Genomic DNA, 23,358 nt, shown 5'->3' on the forward strand with positions numbered 1-23,358 from the left:
TTCTGTCTGCCACTTCATTAACTTACGGAAGGGGTTTGTTCTATCTATGTAGAAGGCCAGCGCCCTCCTGACATCCAGATGTGCTCCTCATCTGACGTATAAGGCTTTGGAAAGAAGACGGGTACGTATATGTCCTGGCCAGTATAAACCTGGGTAACGACCTTGGGCAGAAACGCTGGGTGCAGTCGCAGCTGGATCTTATCCTTGTAGAAGACTGTATAGGGCAGTTCTGAAGTAAGTGCCCTGATTTTGGACACCCTGCGAGCCGATGTTATCGCAACCAGGAATGAAACCTTGCAAGAGAGAAGCAGGAGAGAGCAGGAAGCCAGAATCGCTGGGAGGCCCCATGAGCTCGACAGCACAAGATTCAGGTCTGATGCAGAGATGGAATCCCGGACACACGGGTAGAGACGCTCCAGACCTTTCAAAAACCAGGCCATCATGTATGGGCAAAGATCTACCTGCCTTGGAACGGAGGGTGGAAAGCCGAGATAGTGGCCAGGTGGACCTTGTTCGATGACAGGGACAAACCTTGGAGTATGAGGTGCAACAGATAATCCAGGATCTCCTGCAGCGAGGCCTGCTCGGCCCAGATATGCCGTTCTGAGGGCCAGCACGCAAACCTTTTCCATTTGGCCAGGTAAGTCACTTCAGTGGAGGGTTTCCTGCTACCCAGCAAGACCTGTCAAACACGGGCCGAGCATGCCCGTTCGTCTGCGCTCAGCCATGCAGTAGCCATGCTGTCAAGTGCAGCACCGCCAGATTCGGGTGCAGAAGGCTGTCGTGGTTCTGAGATAGCAAATCCGTCCAGAGGGGCAGCTGCAACGGGATGGCTATTGAAAGGCTCAGCAACATGCGGGGGCTATTAGGATAATCTTTGCCCTGTCCTGCTTGATCTTCACAAGGACCCCGTAAATCAACGGCATTGGTGGGAAGGCATACATCAGAGCCTCCGACCACAGGATGAGAAACACGTCTGATAGTGAGCCCCTGTCCATTTCCCGGATCGAACAGAACACGTGGCATTTCCTGTCCTGCCTGGATTTGAAAAGGTCCACCTGGGGAGTCCCCCACCACTAGAAGATTATGCTGACCGCCTCTGGATGGAGCGACCACTTGTGGCAAGACGAGATGATCTGCTAAGACATTCCTGGTTTCGGGCAGGTCTGCGGTTACCAGATGAATAGCATGCCACACACAAAAATCCCAAAGGCGGAGAGCTTCTTGGCAAAGGGCTGACGACCTGGCTCCGCCCCGCCTGTTGATGTAATACAGGTGGGCAAGAAAGCCTGGCAGGCCAGGTGAACCGCTCTAAGCTCCCTGACCTTGATATGGAGGGCCAAACTGTCCTACAGCCAGCGGCCCTGGGTGCTCAGCTTGCCAAGGTGGGCTCCCCAGCCCAGGTCTGAAGATTGGAGACCAGGGTCAGTGATGGGGCCAGGGCGGGAACTCCATCCAACACCGACCCGGGGTCCAACCAACAATCCAGGGATGACCGGATGTGATCCGGCATCCTAACTACCCGGTCTAGGTCGTGCCTGTTGGAGATGTAGACCAACACCAGCCATGCTTGCAGAGGCCGGAGATGGAGCCGGCATGACTGACCATGTATGTACATGTGAGCAGGTGTGAGCCGTGGTGAGCAGGTGGTTCTTCACATGGGAGAACAGGTCCAACATGGCCTGAAAACACACTTCCGGAAGGCTCTGGCTCACGTGGAGTCTAGAACTGCCCCAATGAAATATATTTGCTGGCCCAGCGTTAAGGTGGATTTTTTTCTCGTTTAATAACAGGCACAGATTGCAAAAGGTGGAATGCACCAGATCGAGGTTCCGCTGCACAAAGGGTAGCGCCATGAATTGAAAATGGCGTCCGCCCACTATGAGATGGAGGAAACGCCTGTGACCTTGAAATATGGAAATAAGTGTCCTTCAAGTTGAGGGTGGCATACCAGTCTCCTGGATCCAGGGAAGAGATGATGGAGGCCAGGGAAATCATGCGAAACTTCAACTTTCTGAGAGACTTGTTGAGGCAACGCAGGTCCAGAATGGGTCTTTCAAGATTAGGAAGTAGTGGGAATAGAACCCCTCCCTTTCCTTTCATGTCCCGAGGGACCTCCTCCACTACCCCCAGGTGCAGGAGGTTCTTGACCTTTTGAACAAGGGGTTGCAGAGTATAGCCCTGAGATACTATGTCCAGCACCCAGCAGACTGAGGTGACTGGTGACCAGGCCAAATGGTAGGGATGAAGACAGTCAAGGAAAGAACAAGGTGGATCCAGGGAGTTGACTGGGGCGTTGCTCTTGAGTGCACCTTCCCCCCGTGGGAGAAGTGGTTTTTGGGGTGGGCATTGTCTCCTCTACCCTGACCGCCAATGCCATCAACTGTTGCTCCAAGGTGGCGGCAAATGAGCAGTGCCACACACACTCCAATAAGAGTGAAAATGTTTACAAATACGACACTTGTCCTTCACATGCGATTCCCCCCAACACTTGAAGCAGCTGCTGTGGGGGTCACTTACAGGCATAGTCCTGTTAAGCCCTGCGTGGACTGTAAACCCCAGAGACCAGGGCAGACCCACCTGGGGCAAAGTCCCCACTGGGACTCTAACTTCTAACTACGCTTAACAACTACTTAACACTAACTCACTAAGTCAGAAGGGACAAAACCACTAGCCCATGCTATGCAAGGAAAGGTGCTCCGACTAACCACCGTGGGCGGTAAGAAGGAACTGAGAGGGCGTCGGGCTGGTGATGCCTGATGTAGCGATGCATGAGCACGGCACTCAAGGGGGCGCCACAGCCCACCCTATGGATACCGCTAAGGCAAGGGTGGTCAACCTGAGCCTGAGAAGGAGCCAGAATTTACCAACGTACATTGCCAAAGAGCCACCGTAATACGTCAGCAGCCCATCAGCTCCCAGCGCCTCCCGCTCACTGGCAGCCCCGCTAATCAGCGCTTTCCCCTCCCTCCCCACACTTCCTGATCAGCTGTTTCGTGGTGTGCAGGAGACTCTGCGGGGAGGGGAAGGAGCGAGGGCGTGGCAGGCTCAGGGGAGAGCACGGGAAGGGGCAGAGCCAGGGGTTGAGCAGTGAGCACCCCCCAGCATATTGGAAAGTTGGTGCCTGTAGCTCCAGCCCCGGAGTCGGTGCCTATACAAGGAGCTGCATATTAACTTCTGAAGAGCCGCATGTGGCTCCGGAGCCACAGGTTGGCCACCCCTGCGCTAAGGCAAAAATCTCTGACGACCGTGCATGTGGGCATGCACACATCTAGAATGAAATTGACATGAGCAAGCACTCGAAGAATTCCCATAATCCATGCCAATGCAAGATGGCAAAGATGTAGGAGTCTTCACCATTTATAAACCTCATATGATTTGAAAGACAAACATCAAATCAAAATGGCCACAAACATTTTAATACATTATGAAGATAACGCCTATGAGACTATGAATAAAATGACACTTCCTAGTCAGATTTTAGGTTCAGAAAAAAATAAGGTTTAATAAAACCTAAGGCCAACAGAAAAGCTTCAAAAGGGAACAAGCTGTTTACAAACAAATTATCTTACTACGTCTGCAACCCTAACACTGCAGTCTGAATTCATGTACTCCAAGGGGAAAAAAACCCACCAATGTTTCTCCAATAATTTTTATGTGAATGGTATCATTCAAAAGCAAGCAACCTGTGGATGTAGAATTCCAGTACATTTATTTTTTTTTTAAATCAAGTCAACATTTCCTTAAAGGCTACTGTTTTGTGCTGGACTGTTCCACGGATGATTTTCCTCCTAATGTTATTATCCCACTAGTGGGAAAGAGGAACAAATGAAGAGAAGAAGTGGAAAAAGGGAAGGATAAGGAGAAGTAAAAGATGAAGGGTGCGTGTGTTTGCATGATTCATTTCTGATATCACACTCCCAATGAAGAGGATGTCACTATCCCACTGAACTATGATCATCCAATATGGCAGCAGAAAAGGATGGAAAGACAAAGAAAAGACAAGGAAGAGCAGGCGCAGTTACACTAATCCTGGGACATGCTGCCAGCTAGCATGTAATTAATTTAAACTTTCACTGATTCGTGAAATGGGGGTGGGGGAGTTAATCTCAGAAAGAAAGAAAAAAAACTTCCAAAGAACCCAGGTATGGAGGGACAGAGATAAAAGGAGACAGCAAATTGTAGGAGATAGAAGAGATAACTAAAAATAAGTTACTCGAAGGTCCGTGAAGTGCTAATTACAGAATGCAAGATTAACATGTTAACTGATGTATTCGCAGCATCACTTTACATGTAAAGAAGCAATAACTGCTCTGAAAATTGTCTTGCATGTGTTACTTCAAGAAGATAATTATGTAGCTGCTGGTTAGGTCTAAAGAGCTCTTATTTTGGAGAAAAAATTTGGTACCCAGCATCTTCTTCTAGCTCCTACTTGTCATATCCACCATGCTGTAGCTATGAAAATACAGATAAGTTTTACTCCGACACAATGCAAAAAATAATGCCCAGAGTTTAAGATTCTCAGATTTTGAATTCCACTTTAATATAGAAAAGTTAACAGCCACCTCAAAAATAAAGCCAATGACACACATTCCCCCACAATACTACTAAATACAATACTACTGCAACTTTTCGGCTAGAAAATAGCTGTTCTAAGATAAATGTTCATGAAGTATTTTCTCTTATGCAACTAATGATTTAGTTAAACATTTGTAGTGAAAGTCTAAAGAATAAGGTATTTCCTCACAACTCATGTATAGAGAAAACCTACAATTTTAGAAATAAGTCTTCTTTTTTCATAAAAAAGTACAATATCCAAAAATGTACATTAATCCTATTATTGTGCAGAATTTAAATGTTACATCTGACAAACCAGTTGACTTCTTTGCATCTATCCACACAAATGAATTATCTACATAGAATTAAATATTTACACTTTGCCTTTCCATGAGATGCATGGGGCTGCTCCTCATTCAGCTCAAGCAAAGCCTAGCTATGCAAAAAGTATGGGCATTTGGCGCCCTCAGACTACATCAAGAGGTGATCCCTGCAAACTGTGCAGAGGAGGGAAATCCTACTCTTCCCTATGATGGCACCAGCTGCACAGTTCCACAGTCAGAGGCAGAAACACTCTGTACTGTGTGGTTAGGAGGGAGAGGCAGAGAGCAGAAAGGTAAGGCTGAAAGGGAACAGTTAATATTACAGAACACAGTAAAATACAGATGGTTCTGCTCTAGTCTCGAAGATGCACAGTTCTAGCCTTGGAGGAACCTGCCTGAATACCACTTTCATTTGGTACTAGGATCAGAAGTGAAAGGAGAAGCGCAAAAAATTCATAAAATTTGCATTAATTCTCAATTGATCCTTTTATTCTAGTACCAACCAGTGCTGTCAAGCGATTAAAAAAAGTAATTGTGATTAATCGTGTGATTAAAAACATTAATCACAATTAATCGCACTGTTAATAATAGAATACCATTTATTTAAATATTTTTGGATGTTTTCTCCATTTTCAAATATATTGATTTCAATTATAACACAGAATACAAAAAGTGTTCAGTGCTCACTTCATATTTATTTTTGATTACAAATATTTGCACTGTAAAAAACAAAAGAAATAGTATTTTTCAATACACCTAATACAAGTACTGTAGTGCAATCTCTTTACCATGAAAGTTGAACTTACAAATGTAAATATATGTCCAAAAAATAACTGCATTCAAAAATAAAACAATGTACAACTTTAGAGCCTACAAGTCCACTCAGTCCTATTGCTTGGTCAGTCAATCGCTCAGACAAACAAGTTTGGTTACCATTTGAAGGGGATAATGCTGCCCACTTCTAATTTACAATGTCACCTGAAAGTGACATTGTCTCTATGCATCCGAAGAAGTGAGGTTTTTACTCACGAAAGCTTATGCCCAAATAAATCTGTTAGTCTTTAAGGTGCCACCAGACTCCTTGTTGTACCTGAAAGTGAGAACAGGCATTCACATGGCACCGTTGTAGCCAGCGTCGCAAGGTATTTACATGCCAGATAAGAAGCAGGCAGCAGTATCTCCCATAAATGTAAACAAACTTGTTTGTCTTAGCGATTGGCTGAACAAGAAGTAGGACTGAGTGGACTTGTAGGCTCTAAAGTTTTGCATCATTTTATTTTTGAGTGCAGTTATGTAACAAACAAACAAAAATCTACATTTGTAAGTTGTACTTTCACGATAAAGAGATCGCTTGTATGTATTACTTGTACTACAGTACTTGTATGAGGTAAATTGAAAAATATTATTTCTTGTTTATCATTTTTACAGCACAAATATTTTTAATCAAAAATAATAATATAAAGTCAGCACTGTACACTTTGTATTCTGTGTTGTAATAGAAATCAATATATTTGAAAATGTAGAAAAACATCCAAAATATTTAATACATTTCAATTAGTATTCTATTGTATTGTATTAACAGTTTTTTTAGTTAATCGTGTGAGTTAACTGCGATTAATCGACAGCCCTAGTACCAACTCAATAAAAATAATTTAAATTATTACAAAGTGCTCATAGCAATTGGCTTTTTTTTGCCAGTGTGCGAAATTAATGGTGGCCTAGGGCCACCAATATAACAAACTACTGAACAAATTTTTTAAAAAATAATTAATTGCCCCAAAGAGTAAGAACACAAAAACTGCTGAGATCACAACAAAAAGATTTACACAAACTGTGATTATGATTAAAAGAATTAACTGACAGTTCTTTGCTTAGATTTCTTAAAAGTTAAACACATACCACATTTTTTTCCAACCCAAATAGCCAAAGAACCCATAATTTCTGGCATATTCAATTAATGTACCTTCTGTAAGTTTTTAAATACTGTGGTCATAGGTACCTTAGACATCACTAAAATAGATAATGTTTTGTAACTGTTACACGTGTCATTAAAGGGATACGTGGGCGATTTCCGTGAAATAACACCCTGTATGCTCTTTTTTTCAATTGTCTTCTTTAAAATCTTAAATGAGACATTCAACAATTTAAAGTCTTGTTTCTATGACAACCTTAGCAATACTTTTGCATTCCCAGAACAGCTTTAGAATTAAAGTATAACTGTATCTGCTGTGAAGAACAATATGGATATTATCTTAATATATAAATGACCAAAATAGTAAATTACCTAATCTGCTTCCATTCCTAGGCATTGCCATGAAAGAGCCAAGGCTGCCTCCTATAACGCTATGTGGTCTCCGTAAAGGGGGCTTCTTGAAAGATCCCGTGTATTGGTGAAGAAATGAGTGCATACTGTGAGACGTCGGAGGCCTGCCATTCTTCACAATAGGCTCTATAATTCACAAGGCCCAAATGTTCATCCCGATGAACAAGTGAGAGATTCAGGAACATGTCAGAAGAAAAAGAAGAGAAAATTGTTACTATGCAGATAATCTCCACTCACTGAATGTTTTACTTTTTCAGTATTGAAGATAGTTGGAGAACACAATATTACTGGAATTCCCTTACTGGAAAACTATTACAAACAAAAAAATGTTAAATACTCCAGAGCTTGCATGAAGATCCACAACATCTGAAGTTGGGTCAATTCCTTAACAACTGTAGGTTTTCCACAAAAACACTCACCACAAAAACCATAAAACCAAAAATCCCAAGCATCAAAAGCAGATTTCAGACCAGAAGATACCCATTTAAAGTTTGCATAGATATTTATTTCCTTTAAGCTTACTTAGCAATGGCTTCATCTTCACCATCATGTTTATATGAACCTTGCAATTTCTAGTCTGCATGAGGGGCAAATTCCAGCAGGCGCGTGCCTGGGGTGGCAAGCCGCGGGGGGCGGCCTGCCGGTCGCTATGAGGGCAGAAGTCAGGCTGCCCTCGGCGGCATGCCTGCGGGAGGTCCGCCGGTGCCACGGTTTCGGTGGCAATTCGGCGGTGGGGATGCCGAAGGCGCGGCACTGGTGGACCTCCCGCAGGCATGTCGCCGAATCTGCGTGACCAGCGGACCGCGCCGCCGAAAGCTGCCTGACTGCCGTGCTTGGGGCGGCAAAAAACAGAGCCGCTCCTGCAAATTCACCAGCGAGCCTTCAGAGGCTTATCAGCCCCTCTCCTCTTAGTAGACTTGAAATCGAGGATTTACTGTAAACCTTAGCTGAAAGTCTACCAAACCACTCTCAGACCACAGTAGCAATGCCACAATTAAGTCTATTAACCACTTACATTGTAATATCAGAATAGGTAACAGGAATGTCAGACTTATTTTGGCTTTTCAGGTGGGGAGATCAGAACTGAACACAGCATTTACTCACAGTAAAAAGACTGTTCTTGTAAGTATTGTTACCCTTAAATTATTTACACATACTTTCAATCTTAATTTTCTCTAAAAAATACAAGGAAAAGAAGTGTACAAAATTATTTCAACAATGTTATATTTGATATTGCAATCAGACAAAAGTCAGGGAGGAGTTACAGTTCCCTCAGCAACCTCAACTCTATTCCCTTGTATATGTCTTATAATAGTCATTCACAATATCATCATACAACAGATTATAACAACACCAGATAACTCAATTAATTTACCAAGTTAATGGAGAAATATTGTCAATTTAAACAATTTTCCCCAGTAATATAGAAATGCATTAATCATGGAACAAACATACATGGATATAATCTTTACTACACAGGGCACACTCCTGCCCTCTAATATAAAATACCCTAAGATTTATAAAATTAGCTGCTTCTTCATAACATATTGCACACAGCAATGCATACTTACATGTTGGAGAGATGAATAGCACCTACGTACTCGAGTTAAGTACACTGTTGGTCTCTTTATAGATTCTATCAACTTTCTTTTTCCCTAACTGGTACTCTTCTTGCAGTTACATGTATGTTATTAACAAGAACAAATTAGATCAAAGAACTCTACCACAGCATAATCACTCAGGAACTAGATAACTGTGCTGCCAAATAGGAAACTGAAGCTTGAGTGCAATTTGTGAAATCTTTCTTCCCTGCACCTATGGCAAATATGTCCATCACAAAGGTTTACACGTCTTCTGGGATAGGGCACAATCTGCGATGCTATTTTCCATTATGCCAGAAGCTGATTCTTATGTTGGTTCTGAAGGGAACGGAGAACCTTGTTGTTGGGAAACACAGATACACTCTCTCTCTGAAGGGATTTAGCCATGAGTATGTATTTTATGGAGAGCAGAGTTTCAAAGGCAAGCCAAAATAATATTACAGCAAAAATCCAGCAACTAAATTCAATCAGTGTCTTGGAGGTAAAAACTTTTGGCCATCTGATTATGATAGGTTTAATGGGAGCGAGAAAGAAGCACATGGACATAACAAGCACATAAGAAGCACAAGCACAAGCATGTGCTTATAAATTAAAAAAAAAATGAAATTAAGAAATAGTTGACTTTCCACAGGAATAGTATAGAAGCACAAAATTACTTTCAGTCAGCTGCTTTAGGAAAAAACTGTCCAAATAAATAATTTAGACAGTGAACAGAATGTGAAAAGACAGGCCTGCACTGCTGCAAACCTTCCTGCAGTTTTCCTCAATTAGCATCTTTCATAAATAGATACTTGTCGGAGAATATGCTGTACATGTGTTTGTGACGTAATCTGTGTCCTCATCTTCAAGGTTCTGCACATCTCTGTCCCAACTAAATCTTTATTCTTGTTTCTAATTAGATGCTACATTAGCCCTTTGGATCCACAAGTGATGCCAGCCTCACTAAGCTCAAAATTCCCTCATTCACATCTTTGTACCTTTTCCCATTGTTATTCCTTATGCCCGGAATGACCTGCAACAGGCACTCAATCCAGCTTTTCATGCAAATTTATACTGAAAATCTACTTCTTTTCCAAGTCCTAGAAATGTTGACCCACATGATTATAATGCCATCACTTCCTTAATTTATTTTAAAAAATGATCTAAGTTATCTTCACCCTCCAAGTCTCCTGTTAAGTTCTTATTTGATCTTTGTCCATCTTTTAGACAGTAAAATCCTCAGACTGGAACCAGACATCTGGGTCTTGTATAATTCTGATCTCAGGGTCACTGCTTAACAAATAATAAAGCTAACTATGAAAATCCAAATGGTAGCTTAATAATACACCTCTACCCTGATATAACACGGTCCTCAGGAGCCAAAAAATCTCACCGCCTTATAGGTGAGACCGCGTTGTATCGGGTTCGGTCCAGTAGGGCGTACCGGCAAAAGCCGGTACGCCGTGCCGGACTGGACCGGCTTCCCCGGTGGTGATTTAAAGGGCCCGGTGCTCCAGCCGCTGCGGGGAGCCCCGGGCCCTTTAAATCACCGCCGGAGCTCTGGCAGCCGGGCTCCGGCGGTGATTTAAAGGGCCCGGGGCGCCACACGAATTCGGATATAAAGCGGTAAAGCAGCAGGGCTCGGGTGGCGCTTTAAAGGGCCCGGGGCTCCCCGCTGCTTTACCGCGTTATATCCGGATTCGTGTTATATCGGGTCGCGTTCTATCAGGGTAAAGGTGTAGTTTGCTGCCTGAGATGATCTGAAGGATTTAGACTGACACTGACTGGTTACGAGTTTTATTTATGGTGAGTTTTTAAATGTTAGATACTGTTAGTAGATTTGTGAAGTCCTTCGTATTAAGGGTATGATACTTTTGTTTGAATTACAGTTGTACAGGTGTGGAGAGTTTTAAAAGGTACTTTTAATAGATCTAAATTAATAATTTTTGTGAACATCTGAAAACCATTTCCTTCTATATGTATTGTCTTATCATAAACTTCATAAACTGCTGAAGTACATCTTTTTGTGTGTGTGTGGACCATGTATTGCATAAAGATGACCAGAAAGAAGACTATGAAAACGAACGAGAAAGGATTGTGTTTTTATAGTCACTAATGGGATGAACTTCTATGATAGATGAATAAGGTTATTTCAGAATTTCCGACTGTCCTTTGGATAGATTTACATGATATTATACCGCTGAAAAAATACATAAAATAATAAAAATAAAAGAACAAAAGGTCCTTGCCAAAAAACTTAAAATCTAAAGACAAAAATAGGTTCAGTACAGATTAATGGCCAAGGAGCAGCTTGGATAAATAAAAAAATAAATTCACCAAAAACGTTAGACGCATACTGTTATGAGTATTACCCTAGATTGTTTGGTCCATTCTACAATTCAATAACAGTAATTTTTATCATGCAGCAGTGCATTAACCTAAGTGCTCATAGCTAGTGAAATTAAGATTGCAAGACTTGCCTGAATTTATTAGCAGATCTGTACTGAAGATAAAATAATATAAATAGTGCATTAAAGATCTTTTTTTAATTCTAATAAGTATTCATTTTATTTCTGCCTAAAAGAGAATGCCCTACCATTTTCCCCCTTCATAATAAAATAATATATTGATTATTTTGGGGACTGGGAAAAGGTAATTTTATTACATTTAAACAAGCGTACATAATGCTGGGCTGTGCATGTACAAGATACAAATTTTTTATGTTATTCTATGCTGTCTATTATTTTGAGCTATCTTACAATATTTCTAATTGCTGGTGTATTTAAAAAGATGACTCTAAAGGAAGCTCTGTTATTGGAATACAGTTCAAAAGGCTGTTCACAAATATCTATTTAATGTATTTTGTGTTAATAAAATATGAAGTTTAAAGAAACTAATTTCTCAAGATAAAATTCAATTCCATCTGTCCCTGGATCCCATAGCGTGTCTTATAAAAACTTCATTTTTATACTGTAGGTTGTGATATCTCCGTTCACTTTAAGGGTGTTATTTTTGGAGGATTCTTAAACTCTGACTGAATAAAGTTCAAGGTGTGTGGAAGAGAGACGTGATCTCAATGCATTTTTGTTGGTGATGCATTGCAGACTGCGTTTAATCCCTTTTCTTGTTCATCATATTTGTGTTTGATAAATAAGTTTAATTTATTATATCAAATTGTTCATTGATTCTTGCTATTGTGTACCCTGGATGATGCATTTTTGCACTGTTTTAATATAAAAGGGTGTTTTTTTATTTTACAATTCCATTTAAAAAAATCTACTTTCCAGAAGTAAAGTGACACTGTACTCATTCTCGGTGCAATATATTATGGCACTGGCACATGGGCCCATCAGTCACTAATCTCTGCTCGGGTTAATGTTACAGTTTACTTTAAAATTCTCTCAATCAAATTCAACTCTCTTGATCTTTGAACTGATGTTATCTTCCAATTGTTCCTTTAACAGTTTGCCACTGAAATTTCAACACTATCCTCACAAAGAATGAAAAGTGCTTTGTAAACATCCAAGAAGACAGCTATGCAGAGAAGTAAAATAAAATACCTAGCACACTTAGGTCAAACTGATGGTTTATCTTAGACACATTCTAAACAGCACCATGCTGGGAAGCTTACAGTAGAAACAAAAAAACGTCCATAATGAGGGATGATCATTGCTCCCGCTAGCTTTTTGTTACTTTTTATGGCTCCAATTCAGCAAAGCACTTACACATGTACTTAATTTTAAATACCTGATTAGTCCCAATTACATTAATGGGATTACTCTTGTGATGGGACCCATCAATGATTTCAATTTGCATAAACTCTCCCAAAATTTAACAATTCACTTTGGGGCAGTATCCCAAGAGGATACAATGGGTCCCTCCTAGTTGCAGCTGGTCAGTTTTCATTATTTTCTCTGTTACTTTGGATACTTCATCAAATCCCCTTTATTCTTCTCCTGTTCAAATTAATAATTCCAGGGAGAGAAGTAGAGAGTTTCTAGCAGCTGCAGTTCCCCGCACGCCCTGAGGAAACGGCGGCTCACCCAGAAAACTCCACACAAGCCTGGGACCCAGCAGCAGGCTGTTTATCCTTCTGGGGATAGGTGTCTGGGCTGGGGTGGCCATGGCTGGGCTCTGGGGAGGAGAATTTGCCGAATTTTGCAGAACTGTTTAACACCGAAAAGAACTACAGTAAGTTGTACAGTATCTGGTGCTTTTTGAATATGACAAGGAATTTCAGAGTTAAAAGGAAATTGGCCATTACACCTAAATATATTACCTAGGATAATATTTACATAATTTTTCTCTTTTTAATGAATATAAACATATTTGCTTTTTTAACTGCTGATACACATGGCGCAGACATAACTGATTTACCCACTATTTCTCCTCAAAGAGTGTTTCAAGCTCGGAACCCAAAGGTGTATATCTGAAGTATAGGATTCCATCACCTTGAACCTTAACTTGGATATAAATATAGCTGCCATCCCATCTTACTTGGATTATCTTGTTGAGGTTCTCACACTCCTGCATTCTCACTAATGTCAACTATTATTGACATAATATGAAATAGAATCTGTACAATTTACATAGCACTGAATATTTACAGCTAATGAACACACTGGTGGTTCTTTCAAAAAAAGGTGACATTGTTTATTAAGTGTTCCTTGAATAAATAGCCACTAAAGCATATTGCTGAGCTACTTCAGAACATATATATCTTTCAATGTAATTACATATCTATTAACACAGGGATTCTCAACCTTCTTCTTTCTGAGGCCCCTCCAACATGCTATAAAAATTCTATGGCCCACTTGTGCCACAACAACTGTTTTTCTGCGTATCTAGTAGATTAAAAGCCAAGCCCTGCGTTAGGGGGGTAGCAAGCAAGGCAACTGCCCCGGGGCCCCACAAAGGACCCGCAAAGCTAAATTGCTCAGGCTTCGGCTTTCAGCCCCAGGTAGCAGGGCTTAGGCTTCAGCTTTCTGTCCCGGGTTCCAGCGAGTCTAATGCCAGCCCTGCTCTCTGATTTATTTTGGCAGACCCTCTGAAACCTGCTCATGACCCCCCCTCCCCCAGTGTCCCCCTGGGCCCCTGGTTGAGAACTGCTGCATTAACACTCCATTGTCTCTACAAATGTGTCATGCTGCCTATGCCAAACTACTGTATATAAGCTACTCTGTACGTTGTTTAAAAATCAGGATTAATCTACAGTCTCAACTTTACCCCATGCCTATATTTAAGAAAATCATCAACTGGGAGCACCGAATTTACAAGCAATACTATCGAAATTCAATGGAATTTTAAAACATACACTGGCAACTTAGGAAACTATGAATTCTGCCAGTCTATACCTATCAAACTAAAAACTGAATTGTTGGTATATTATTAACATCACTATTGAGCTGCTGATGCATAGCAGCAACTGTGGATTCAATAACAAAAATCCTATCTTAATAGGATTTCCACCTGAAGTACATAATTAGTTGATTTAGTTGTCTCATACAAATATAACAACTGCCATATCAAAATGGACCAACAGCCCATCTAGTCCAAATCTTGTCTCAAACAGTAGCCAATTCAAGATGCTTCAAAAGAGGTAGTAAAGCTCCATAGTGCAAGTGAAGTAGTTACACTATAATATAGCAAAAAATTAATTTGGTTTTTAACCATTTGGGGGTCAATAAACTACTTAGAGTAGATACATAAGAGTGAGGTCAGAAAGAGGGCGAAAGGCACTAGTGCTAAGGCCCTCCCGGGAATATTCTTAGCAGTAGGAGCTAGACACCATGGCACTTTGTGGGAATGCCACATGCGCAAATTTAGTTCTTTGCTGACTGACCTGAGGCTTGCTGGCTGCAGAAGCAGCAGAAGCAGAGAAAGAATGAACTAGGCTGGGGAAAACAAGAGCATATGAAAGCAAATGTGGGAACAGGAACACTTTGATGTTGCCAGCTGGGCCCTGCTTAGCTGCATAAGCAGCTCAGAAACTTATTCTAGGCTAGGGTGACCAGATGTCCCGATTTTATAGGGACAGTCCCAATTTTTGGGTCTTTTTCTTATATAGGCTCCTATTACCCCCCACCCTCGTCCCGATTTTTCACATTTGCTGTCTGGTCACCCTATGCTAGGCTGAGTCCCCGTCTTCATTCCAAAGAGACATAGCTTGTCCTATTGTTTAGGGACAAAGCTAGAGGGAGAGGGGGAAGGAAACAATGTCAAAAGTCCTCAAAAAAAACTTAGAGAGCTGCTGAAGAAACTTAGAGAGCTGCTGAAGAAACCTCTGCCTTCGAGCACGGAAGCAGACAGGGGCATAATGTCAGTGCAGTTCACTTTGCATCCCTTTAGATGGCACAGACAAACACTTGAATAAATAGCCACTAAAGCATATTGCTGAGCTACTTCAGAACATATATATCTTTCAATGTAATTACATATCTATTAACACAGACAAACACTGTACTGGGGGAGGAGGAACTATTATCTGTCTTTGACACTTGAAAAATGCTGAAAATCCCAGCCAGTTCTAAGCCTGATGGAAAAGAGGATTTTCAGGAGAGAGAAATAACAACCACAATATATCAATATGGGAGAATGCTGTCTATGGATATGTCTACACCACAGCTGGAAGCATGCTTCCGAGAGCAGGAAGACAAAAACCCTAAATATTGGGAAGAAAACCTGACACTGCTTATCTCATTGGAAAGCAACTCTCAGACATTAATCTATGTTGCTAACCACCCTTACAACCATGAACCTTGGCGTGATTGCAAAAGGCACAAGGGTTTTGACCACAGAAAAATCACAAGTCAGAATTTGGCATTTGTGGCTTAGCCTCAACAAGAGTTAAAAAAAAGCAAAGAGACCTTTATTACCTTTCTAATGAAAAAAGAATGCAATAGCTTGCATGCAATCATTGCTTTTTGAAACTGATTTTCGCCTGAAACATTTATTCCTCACTCATGATGCTGTGCTTAGTTTTACATTTGTTAGAATTTCATTGCTCTTGTACTCTGATTATTCTAATACAATTTTTTCCAATAAAATATTAAAAGAAATAACAGACTTTTTTCTTTTTTGGCTTGGAGATTGAACACTAAAGACAGTGAGGAAAGGTAGAGAGAAAAGGACAACAGTGAGGATCCCACAATCTACCTCAACAAACACATGCATGAGTCATGGGCCTGATTCAAAGGACATCCATTGACTTCGATGAGCTTTGGATCAGGCTCTAGAAGAATACTGAGGACTGACGCCTAGCCAATTTGTTGGCTAATTAACAGATAAAGCAAATATTTTAGACGTAACAATTTGAGGATTTTGTTAGAGCCTTTACTCTAAATAGTAAGCACATTCCATACTAAACACATTTCACACTCTAGTAAGGACCAAAGGTTCAGTGCTTTTGCACAAAAGAGTAGCATTCATTAAAGAGGGTTTGGAAAGAGTAGTAGGATTAGACCTAGTTATTCTGCTAAATAAATTACCAAATAGCTTGTTAAAAATTAAGTTCTATTTAAATATTCTACGATGTCATATGCTGAAAAAAGCCTGAATATAACTGCTTCAGAAAGATGAAAAAAGAATGCGAAACCCATTACCTATATCACAAGAGTGCCCAAAAACTCCAATCAGATTTGGGGCTCTGTTGTGTTAGGTGCTTTACAAACACCAACACAGATAAGTTAAAAGCTTGAAGAGCTTACAATTGATTACCAGTTTCTTGATCCCATTTATTTAGAGAGTCATAACCTTAGTGGTGTAACTCATCCAAGTTTCTAGTCCTCTTGGAACAATTTTTCTACAGTTGGCTTTCCCTGGTGTAATAAGCCTTCAAAATCAGTAGAGAAATGTAAAAGAAAGGTCTTAGAGCAGATTGTTATTCTTACTCATTGTTCTGTGTGTTTCATATGGTACAAGTATAATATATCTAAAAAGCTTAAGTATAAAGATTATTTAAAAATCTACAAATGGAGAGGACTGCTTTCTAGAATCTGAAAGGGCCCTAACCTCTGAAGGTTATAACCTCCAATTACCAGTCAAACTTTTATAAAGCCACACTGAAGAGCAAGGGGCAAGAGCTACATGCTAATACTGCTTCCCCCACTCATGTTCTTATCTACTTTTCTAGGGTTACCATCTGTCCGGGTTTCCCCGGACATGTCCGGCTTTTGGGTCTTTAAATAGCCGTCCGGGGGGAATTTGTAAAAAGCTAAAAATGTCCGGGATTTCCCCCCGGACAGCTATCTAAAGACCCAAAAGCGGCTGACAGGGCAGCCGCGCCGGATTGAGCCGCTCACTTGGGGCCGCTCCGGCAGCAAAAGCCCCTCCCCCGCTTCCCTCTCACTCCCCTGCAGCTTCAGCACGCTGGTAGCAAAACGGGAGCAGGAGCTGTTTGTGCCGCTACAATGGTAATGAGAGAATCCCTCCCATTGGTGTAGGCAGCATCTACACTGAAGCGCTACAGCAGCACAGCTATGTTGCTGTAGCATTTTATAAGTGTAGACAAACCCTTAGTAAAGCACACAAAGTCCTTTTATTCTTCTGGGTTGGTGATAACTAAATTCTCCTAATCTGGTTGCCAGTGAGTCTGCAGAAATCGCTTGGCATTTTTATGCAGGGCCTTAGCAACTGACCTGTCAACATATGTCAATTCAGCTGGTGGATTTGAGGAAGAAGAAAATTTTTAATATTTTCATATTTATTAATATTTAATAGTGCACTGTTAACCTAGCTTATAAAAACTGCAGAACCCAACCTCAACCACCAAGCAGCTCAACTGATGAAAAAGAACTAGATGGCTTTCAGATTTTACTATACGGATTTTAGAGTATTTGCTTCAACCTGTGCTAGCAAAAAATTGGAATCTTCTATCATATGAAATGAGATTTTACTAACTGTTGTTTTCAACCATCTATGATTGAGCTAAATGAGTCTGCAAGGAAGCAGATTGTTCAACAGTACCTATTATCCGTTTTGGTATGCTGTTGTATCAGCATACATACAGTAGTACCACAGAGGCTAGAAATATTACATAAAACTCTGCAGATCACTATTTACTGTGAACTTAGGACCCATCAATATGACCCTACAATTGACTTAATTGGCAAAATCTCTCCAAGCAAGGGCACATTGTATAAAATCTATTCATAATTTGGCACAAAGAGCTTATGCTCACTTATCAAACACAATCAGCAAACATGCCCTTTGCTCGACCCAGTCTATTAATTTTTATTTACCTGCAGCTAATACAGACTCTGGCTTTTGGAGTTAAACCCCAAGCATTTGGAATAATCTGCCTGTAATACTGAAATAGGCAAATGCAGAGCCTGGTGTTATGAAACTTTTAATTTCTTATCTTCTGAAGCCTTACCAGTGCAAAAAATCTAAGATTGTGATAGCTGAATATTTCTTTTGACTATTTTAGACTAAGTGTCTTGCATTATATTGCTTGTATGATGCTGAATTATGTTGTTCCAAGACTCTTTGTCACCTTAAAAAAGCCAGTTGTTTATTCCAGGTGTTTATCCCTATAGCAGAAATATTTCAAAAATATTTTATACATATTTTTAAGACTAAGAACAACCAGAAAAGACATACAATTGCCAACTTGTTATTGTCATGGAGATCTGAGGTGAACACTACATAAAACACTGTAATTTAGGCACTATCTTTTACAGGAAGTTCTGCATTGACACCACTGCATGAAATAATATAACATGACATATAGAAAAGTGGTAAATTGCTCTTGTAGCTACAGCAATGGTTTTAAAGCACTTACAAATTTTCTTAGTCATTTAATTCTGAAGATTAAGTGTCCAAGCTATTGAGAACTACAATATAAAAGTAACTAAGCAGGAGTTTGGGGAATACCTCTCATTGCTCAACAATCCATTTGGTGTTTATTAAATAGTAATGTCCAGAAAAAAATCCTATCCAGTTCCCAGTATTCAGAAACATGGGGCCTTCGGAGTTTGTGGGAATGTGGAAATTGAATCCTCCATAGGGTTCTGCCGGGGATGCAGATGACTTCCTGTATCTCAAGGATTAAAATGGCACTATAATGATGTTTACTGTGGCTCTTATAGCAGCACCACAAAAACAGTTTAAAAAACAATTTATGGGAGATAGGGAAGATAGGAATTTTTTCAGGTATCTGATTATACTCCGAAAACAAGAGATCTCTTCCATGCAAGGACAAAACAGAACCATAGTTCAGTGGGGTTTTTTTTTTAATTAGGTAGTCTAGCAAATTTCAAAGACACCTTTAGGTTGAATTCCGCACACGTAGAAAGTGGGTTTCTAGTTTCAAGGGATTTTTCACCTTGTAGTCAGAACATATTTTCTTATTGGTATAGTAAAAGCAGACCTCAAGTACATGGAAAATACTCATTCCAAGTAGAAAATCTGTCTAAACATCTAAGTAATAAATACTGTTTACAAACCACAATTCTCAAGTTGACACTATTTTTTCTAACAGTACATGCTCAAGCACAAAAGAAACCTTATTATTCTCCCTTTCCATTTGCAGTCCACATGGCCAAATTACTATTTTTTCCCTTTAAAATCCACCAGTAACCCCTAGAAACACTGCAATATATGATGTGCATCTGTGGGGAGCTTCTTGCCCCAATTATCTGAGAATTACTTCAATCATCAATTTGACTTAGCCATCTCAAACAAAAGGCACTTTCAATAACCCCAATACCAAACTCCCACAAAGCATGCTTCAGATTACAAGTTTAAATCAAGAAAATATTTGTATTTATTTAAGAGAGATATTACTTAATACAAATTCAAAATTCAGATTTTATAAATACTTACACACTAACTATACAGAATGAAAGTACAGAACTAAAAGGGATACAATTTCAGAATATATTCTCCAGAAGTAGAAGTTATTCCAGCATTTGTTAAGAAGTTCCTTATTGTTTGCAGATAATGTCAGGTTACAACTGTGATGGTGCCCCCCATAAGGCTTTATGGAATATGCTTATGATTGTATATGTGACATAACTGGAATATGTTTTAGGCTACATATGCCATGTAACATATCTATGTAAAGGTTATGATCTACTCCTATTTGTATGCATGTATCATTTTTGTATTCGAAGTTATGAATACTGGCTGTATACTGGCTTGATTTTAACTAGCCTAGTAGAGCATTTGGTCAGCTTCTTAAGAAAAGTGCAAATTAACTGCCCAATCAAAAACCACTTAAGCCAACAATGAACTTGAAGATGCCAATCCACATCTGAGCCTTCCCAGGAATGTGGCTTGACTGGTAAAAACTGAATCATGCATGGACATGTGGCTTGCCCATGTGACTCCAACGCCATCTTGGAGCTGAACTTTGCATAGGAGAGTCTCTCCACCCACAAGAGAAAATCTATTTAAACCCCCGGGAGACCCCTCCATTTGGTCTTCAGCTGGCTAAAGGGATAGCCTCTCGACCCCCCAAGGATACCTGAAAGAAACTGGAACAAAGGACAGTAACTACAGGGGGTGTGAGTGATTGCTGGACCCAGACTAGAAGGAGACTAGTCTGTAAAAGGAAGCTTACTGGAACTGGTGAGGTTTTTATCTGTACTCAGTTTTATTACTGTATTAGGCTTAGATTTGCGTGTTTTATTTTATTTTACGTGGTAATTCACTTTGTTCTGTCTGTTACTACTTGAAACCACTTAAATCCTACTTTCTGTATTTAATAAAATCACTTTTTACCTATTAATTAACACAGAGTATGCATTAATACCTCGGGGAGGCAAACAGCTGTGCATATCTCTCTATCAGTGTTACAGAGGGCGAACAATTTATGAGTTTACCCTGTATAAAGCGTATACAGGGTAAAACAGATCTATTTGGGGTTTAGACCCTATTGGGAGTTGGGCATCTGAGTGCTAAAGACAGGAACACTTCTGTAAGCTGCTTTCAGTTAAGTCTGTAGCTTTGGGGCACGTGGTTCAGACCCTGGGTCTGTGTTGGAGCAGACTGGCGTGTCTGGCTCAGCAAGACAGGGTGCTGGAGTCCCAAGCTGGCAGGGAAAGCAGGGGCAGAAGTAATCTTGGCACATCAGTTGGCAGGCCCAAGGGGTTTCTGTGACCCAACCCATCACACTGTAAAACTAGCAGGACTTTTTTTTTCTTAAATAGAATGTTAATAAAGTCATGTTACAAGATCAGGGCTTGCAAGTGGTTGCATATGTTAGAGAGCTCAATTACTAAAATCTAACTAAAAATACTTCCTTTTCAGTCTATAATGACACTGATTAAGCCAAAGGCCCTGAGGAGTATAGATTCCACTATCATGGAATTTAAGTTTTGGAGCAGCTATCTCAGAAATCCTCCTCCCACTGCAGTAATCTAGTTTTTCCTGGTGATTCACCCACTATCTCATTTTCTGTCTTTCCATCCAGTTGGGGCATACTCATTACCTTCTGCACATGTTCCTTTTGCTCCTTCAAAAGTGGGAGCTCTATTGTTTTCAATGCATATGCTTCAACTAGTTGGTAAGTACTACCTTATTTTTGATATATCAGTGCCTAGAATGTCATACAGTACTATAGATGTGGTCTTACCAGCGCTGTATTCAGAGGGGCTGCCACTAATATGGTCAGTGACATTGTGTATTTGCATATACAGTCCCAAACTGGCTTTTATTTACTTTGATGTTACCTAGCAAGCACATATCTACTATTCTCTATGCCCTCCTTCCACCTCTACTGAGAATTTGGTTTAATTAACTTTCACTAGTAAACTAACCTATCTTCATTCCAGAAGGAGCGAGGAGAGCTCCTCCTATGCCTAACCATTTTTATTCCTCCTCATTTTTTTCCCCCACTTCCCCTTTCATTTCCCCTAGAGGTCTTCATGTTCCCTTTCAATTTTTCCCTTTTGACCCGACCATCTCCAGGGTTCCACGTTGTGACAATCTTCCCTTTGATAACTAGACATACAGCTCATTCAAGTTAGCAATCTTGCTCCAGTCATGTACTTCTGGGATCCTACTGGTTTTGGCACTACATGAACAGTAATCAGACCCTGGATGACCTAGGATTCAAGGGACCAGTGGCCTTCTTGCACACAACACCTGCCCAACACTAACAGAGTGAAACTGACAAGGATCCAGGCACGCTGTTCTGAAGCAAGGCTTCTTTCACTCACTATGGAAAAGCCAAATGACAATGATGCTGCCAGTTTCTGCCACACCCTGGCATTTCTTAAAGCTCTTTCCACAAATATTGTCCAGGAATCTAAATACAATGAAATGTACAATGAAATCTACCAGTTAGATTATGATTAAAGATAAGGCTGACCTTAATTTGCCTGAGGTCTGGAAATATCACAAATTAAGCCATAAAAATAAAGTGATTGATAATATGCTTAATACACTGATCTAAAAGATTTGAAACTGTTTGAATTAGGGGCCATGTAGTATAAATGTACAGAGAGTTACTCCAGGTCCAGGCTTATTTCTGATTATTATTTTACATTGTTTCAAGTGCATGGTCCTGAGTATTCTTTTTTCTTTTAAATGCAAACTTTTTGCTGTTCTTTAACCCTTCAGAGAATGGAGCCATTTGATTGTTTTGTTTTCCTAATTCTATCCCTGATACAAACTCAGTCAAAAATCAGGTTTAGAATTATTTTTTAATTCTGTACTCTGTTTCAGGTATCTTTATTCACACTATTACAACACAATGTCACCTGCCATATATTATTGCTATATGATAATCATTTGTTGCTGAAATTTCTTTCCTGGCCAATGACACAAAAATGAAAATTTAGTTATTGAAAGGAACAACCAAAAGTATACCTATTTACAGTCCAATTAACTTAGTATGCAAATGGCAAAAACTTGAAAGTCAAACACACAAAAAATGATTAAAACTTGAAAACTAATGCAAACATTTTTAAAGTGTATAACAATCTGCTCTTTAATGAGAGATAGAAAGAGGATTTTGTAGCCAACATTTTATCCCAGAAGCTCCAAAGATGGCTTTTAGTTTATTTTTAAAGACAGCTACACAGTGCATGCTTGCAAACACATCAACAAATCTCTTAATGCTAATATTTTAGTAACAATTCATGAGGAATGTCATTCCATAACAGAAAATTTCCTATGCTAAACAAAAACAAGCAAGTTTTTAATGGAAGTGGCTTGACACATTGAACTATTTTATCTGCTTTCAATAACAGTGCGACCGTAGGCCAGGATCCTGCAAATACTTATGCGTGTTTAACTTTACTACCCCAATGCTCCAGTTACTACTCACAGTTGTAAAATTAAGTACATGCAGAAGTGTTTGCAGAGGCAGGATCTTGATGGCTAATTACTACTCTAAGAGGGAACTAATAATGGGTGTTTATATGCATCTATCACACTACAACAGTCAGCTCAGACTTCTAACTTCTAAGAAGAATCCCCACAACTGCCTTTGAAGTTATAAGAAGTTTGTTTTCATTTCAAATTACACCTCTACCCCGATATAACGCTGTCCTCGGGAGCCAAAAAATCTTACCGCGTTATAGGTGAAACTGCGTTATATCGAACTTGCTTTGATCCGCCAGAGCGC

The 23,358-nt window shown here is 40.1% G+C and overlaps 1 protein-coding gene across 1 annotated transcript in view; it reads right to left on the reverse strand.

The window, feature by feature from the left end:
- CDK17 (cyclin dependent kinase 17) overlaps window positions 1–23,358 on the reverse strand; it is a 155,633-nt gene that overhangs the window by 55,612 nt on the left and 76,663 nt on the right. The window contains exon 3 of the mRNA XM_024197960.2: window positions 7,165–7,329. Coding sequence (XP_024053728.1) covers window positions 7,165–7,329 — 165 coding nt within the window. The remainder of the gene's footprint in view (window positions 1–7,164; window positions 7,330–23,358) is intronic.

This window comes from Terrapene carolina, unplaced genomic scaffold (genome assembly GCF_002925995.2).
Source record: "Terrapene carolina triunguis isolate 2854851 unplaced genomic scaffold, T_m_triunguis-2.0 Scaffold68, whole genome shotgun sequence".
NCBI classification, from domain to species: Eukaryota; Metazoa; Chordata; order Testudines; family Emydidae; genus Terrapene; species Terrapene triunguis.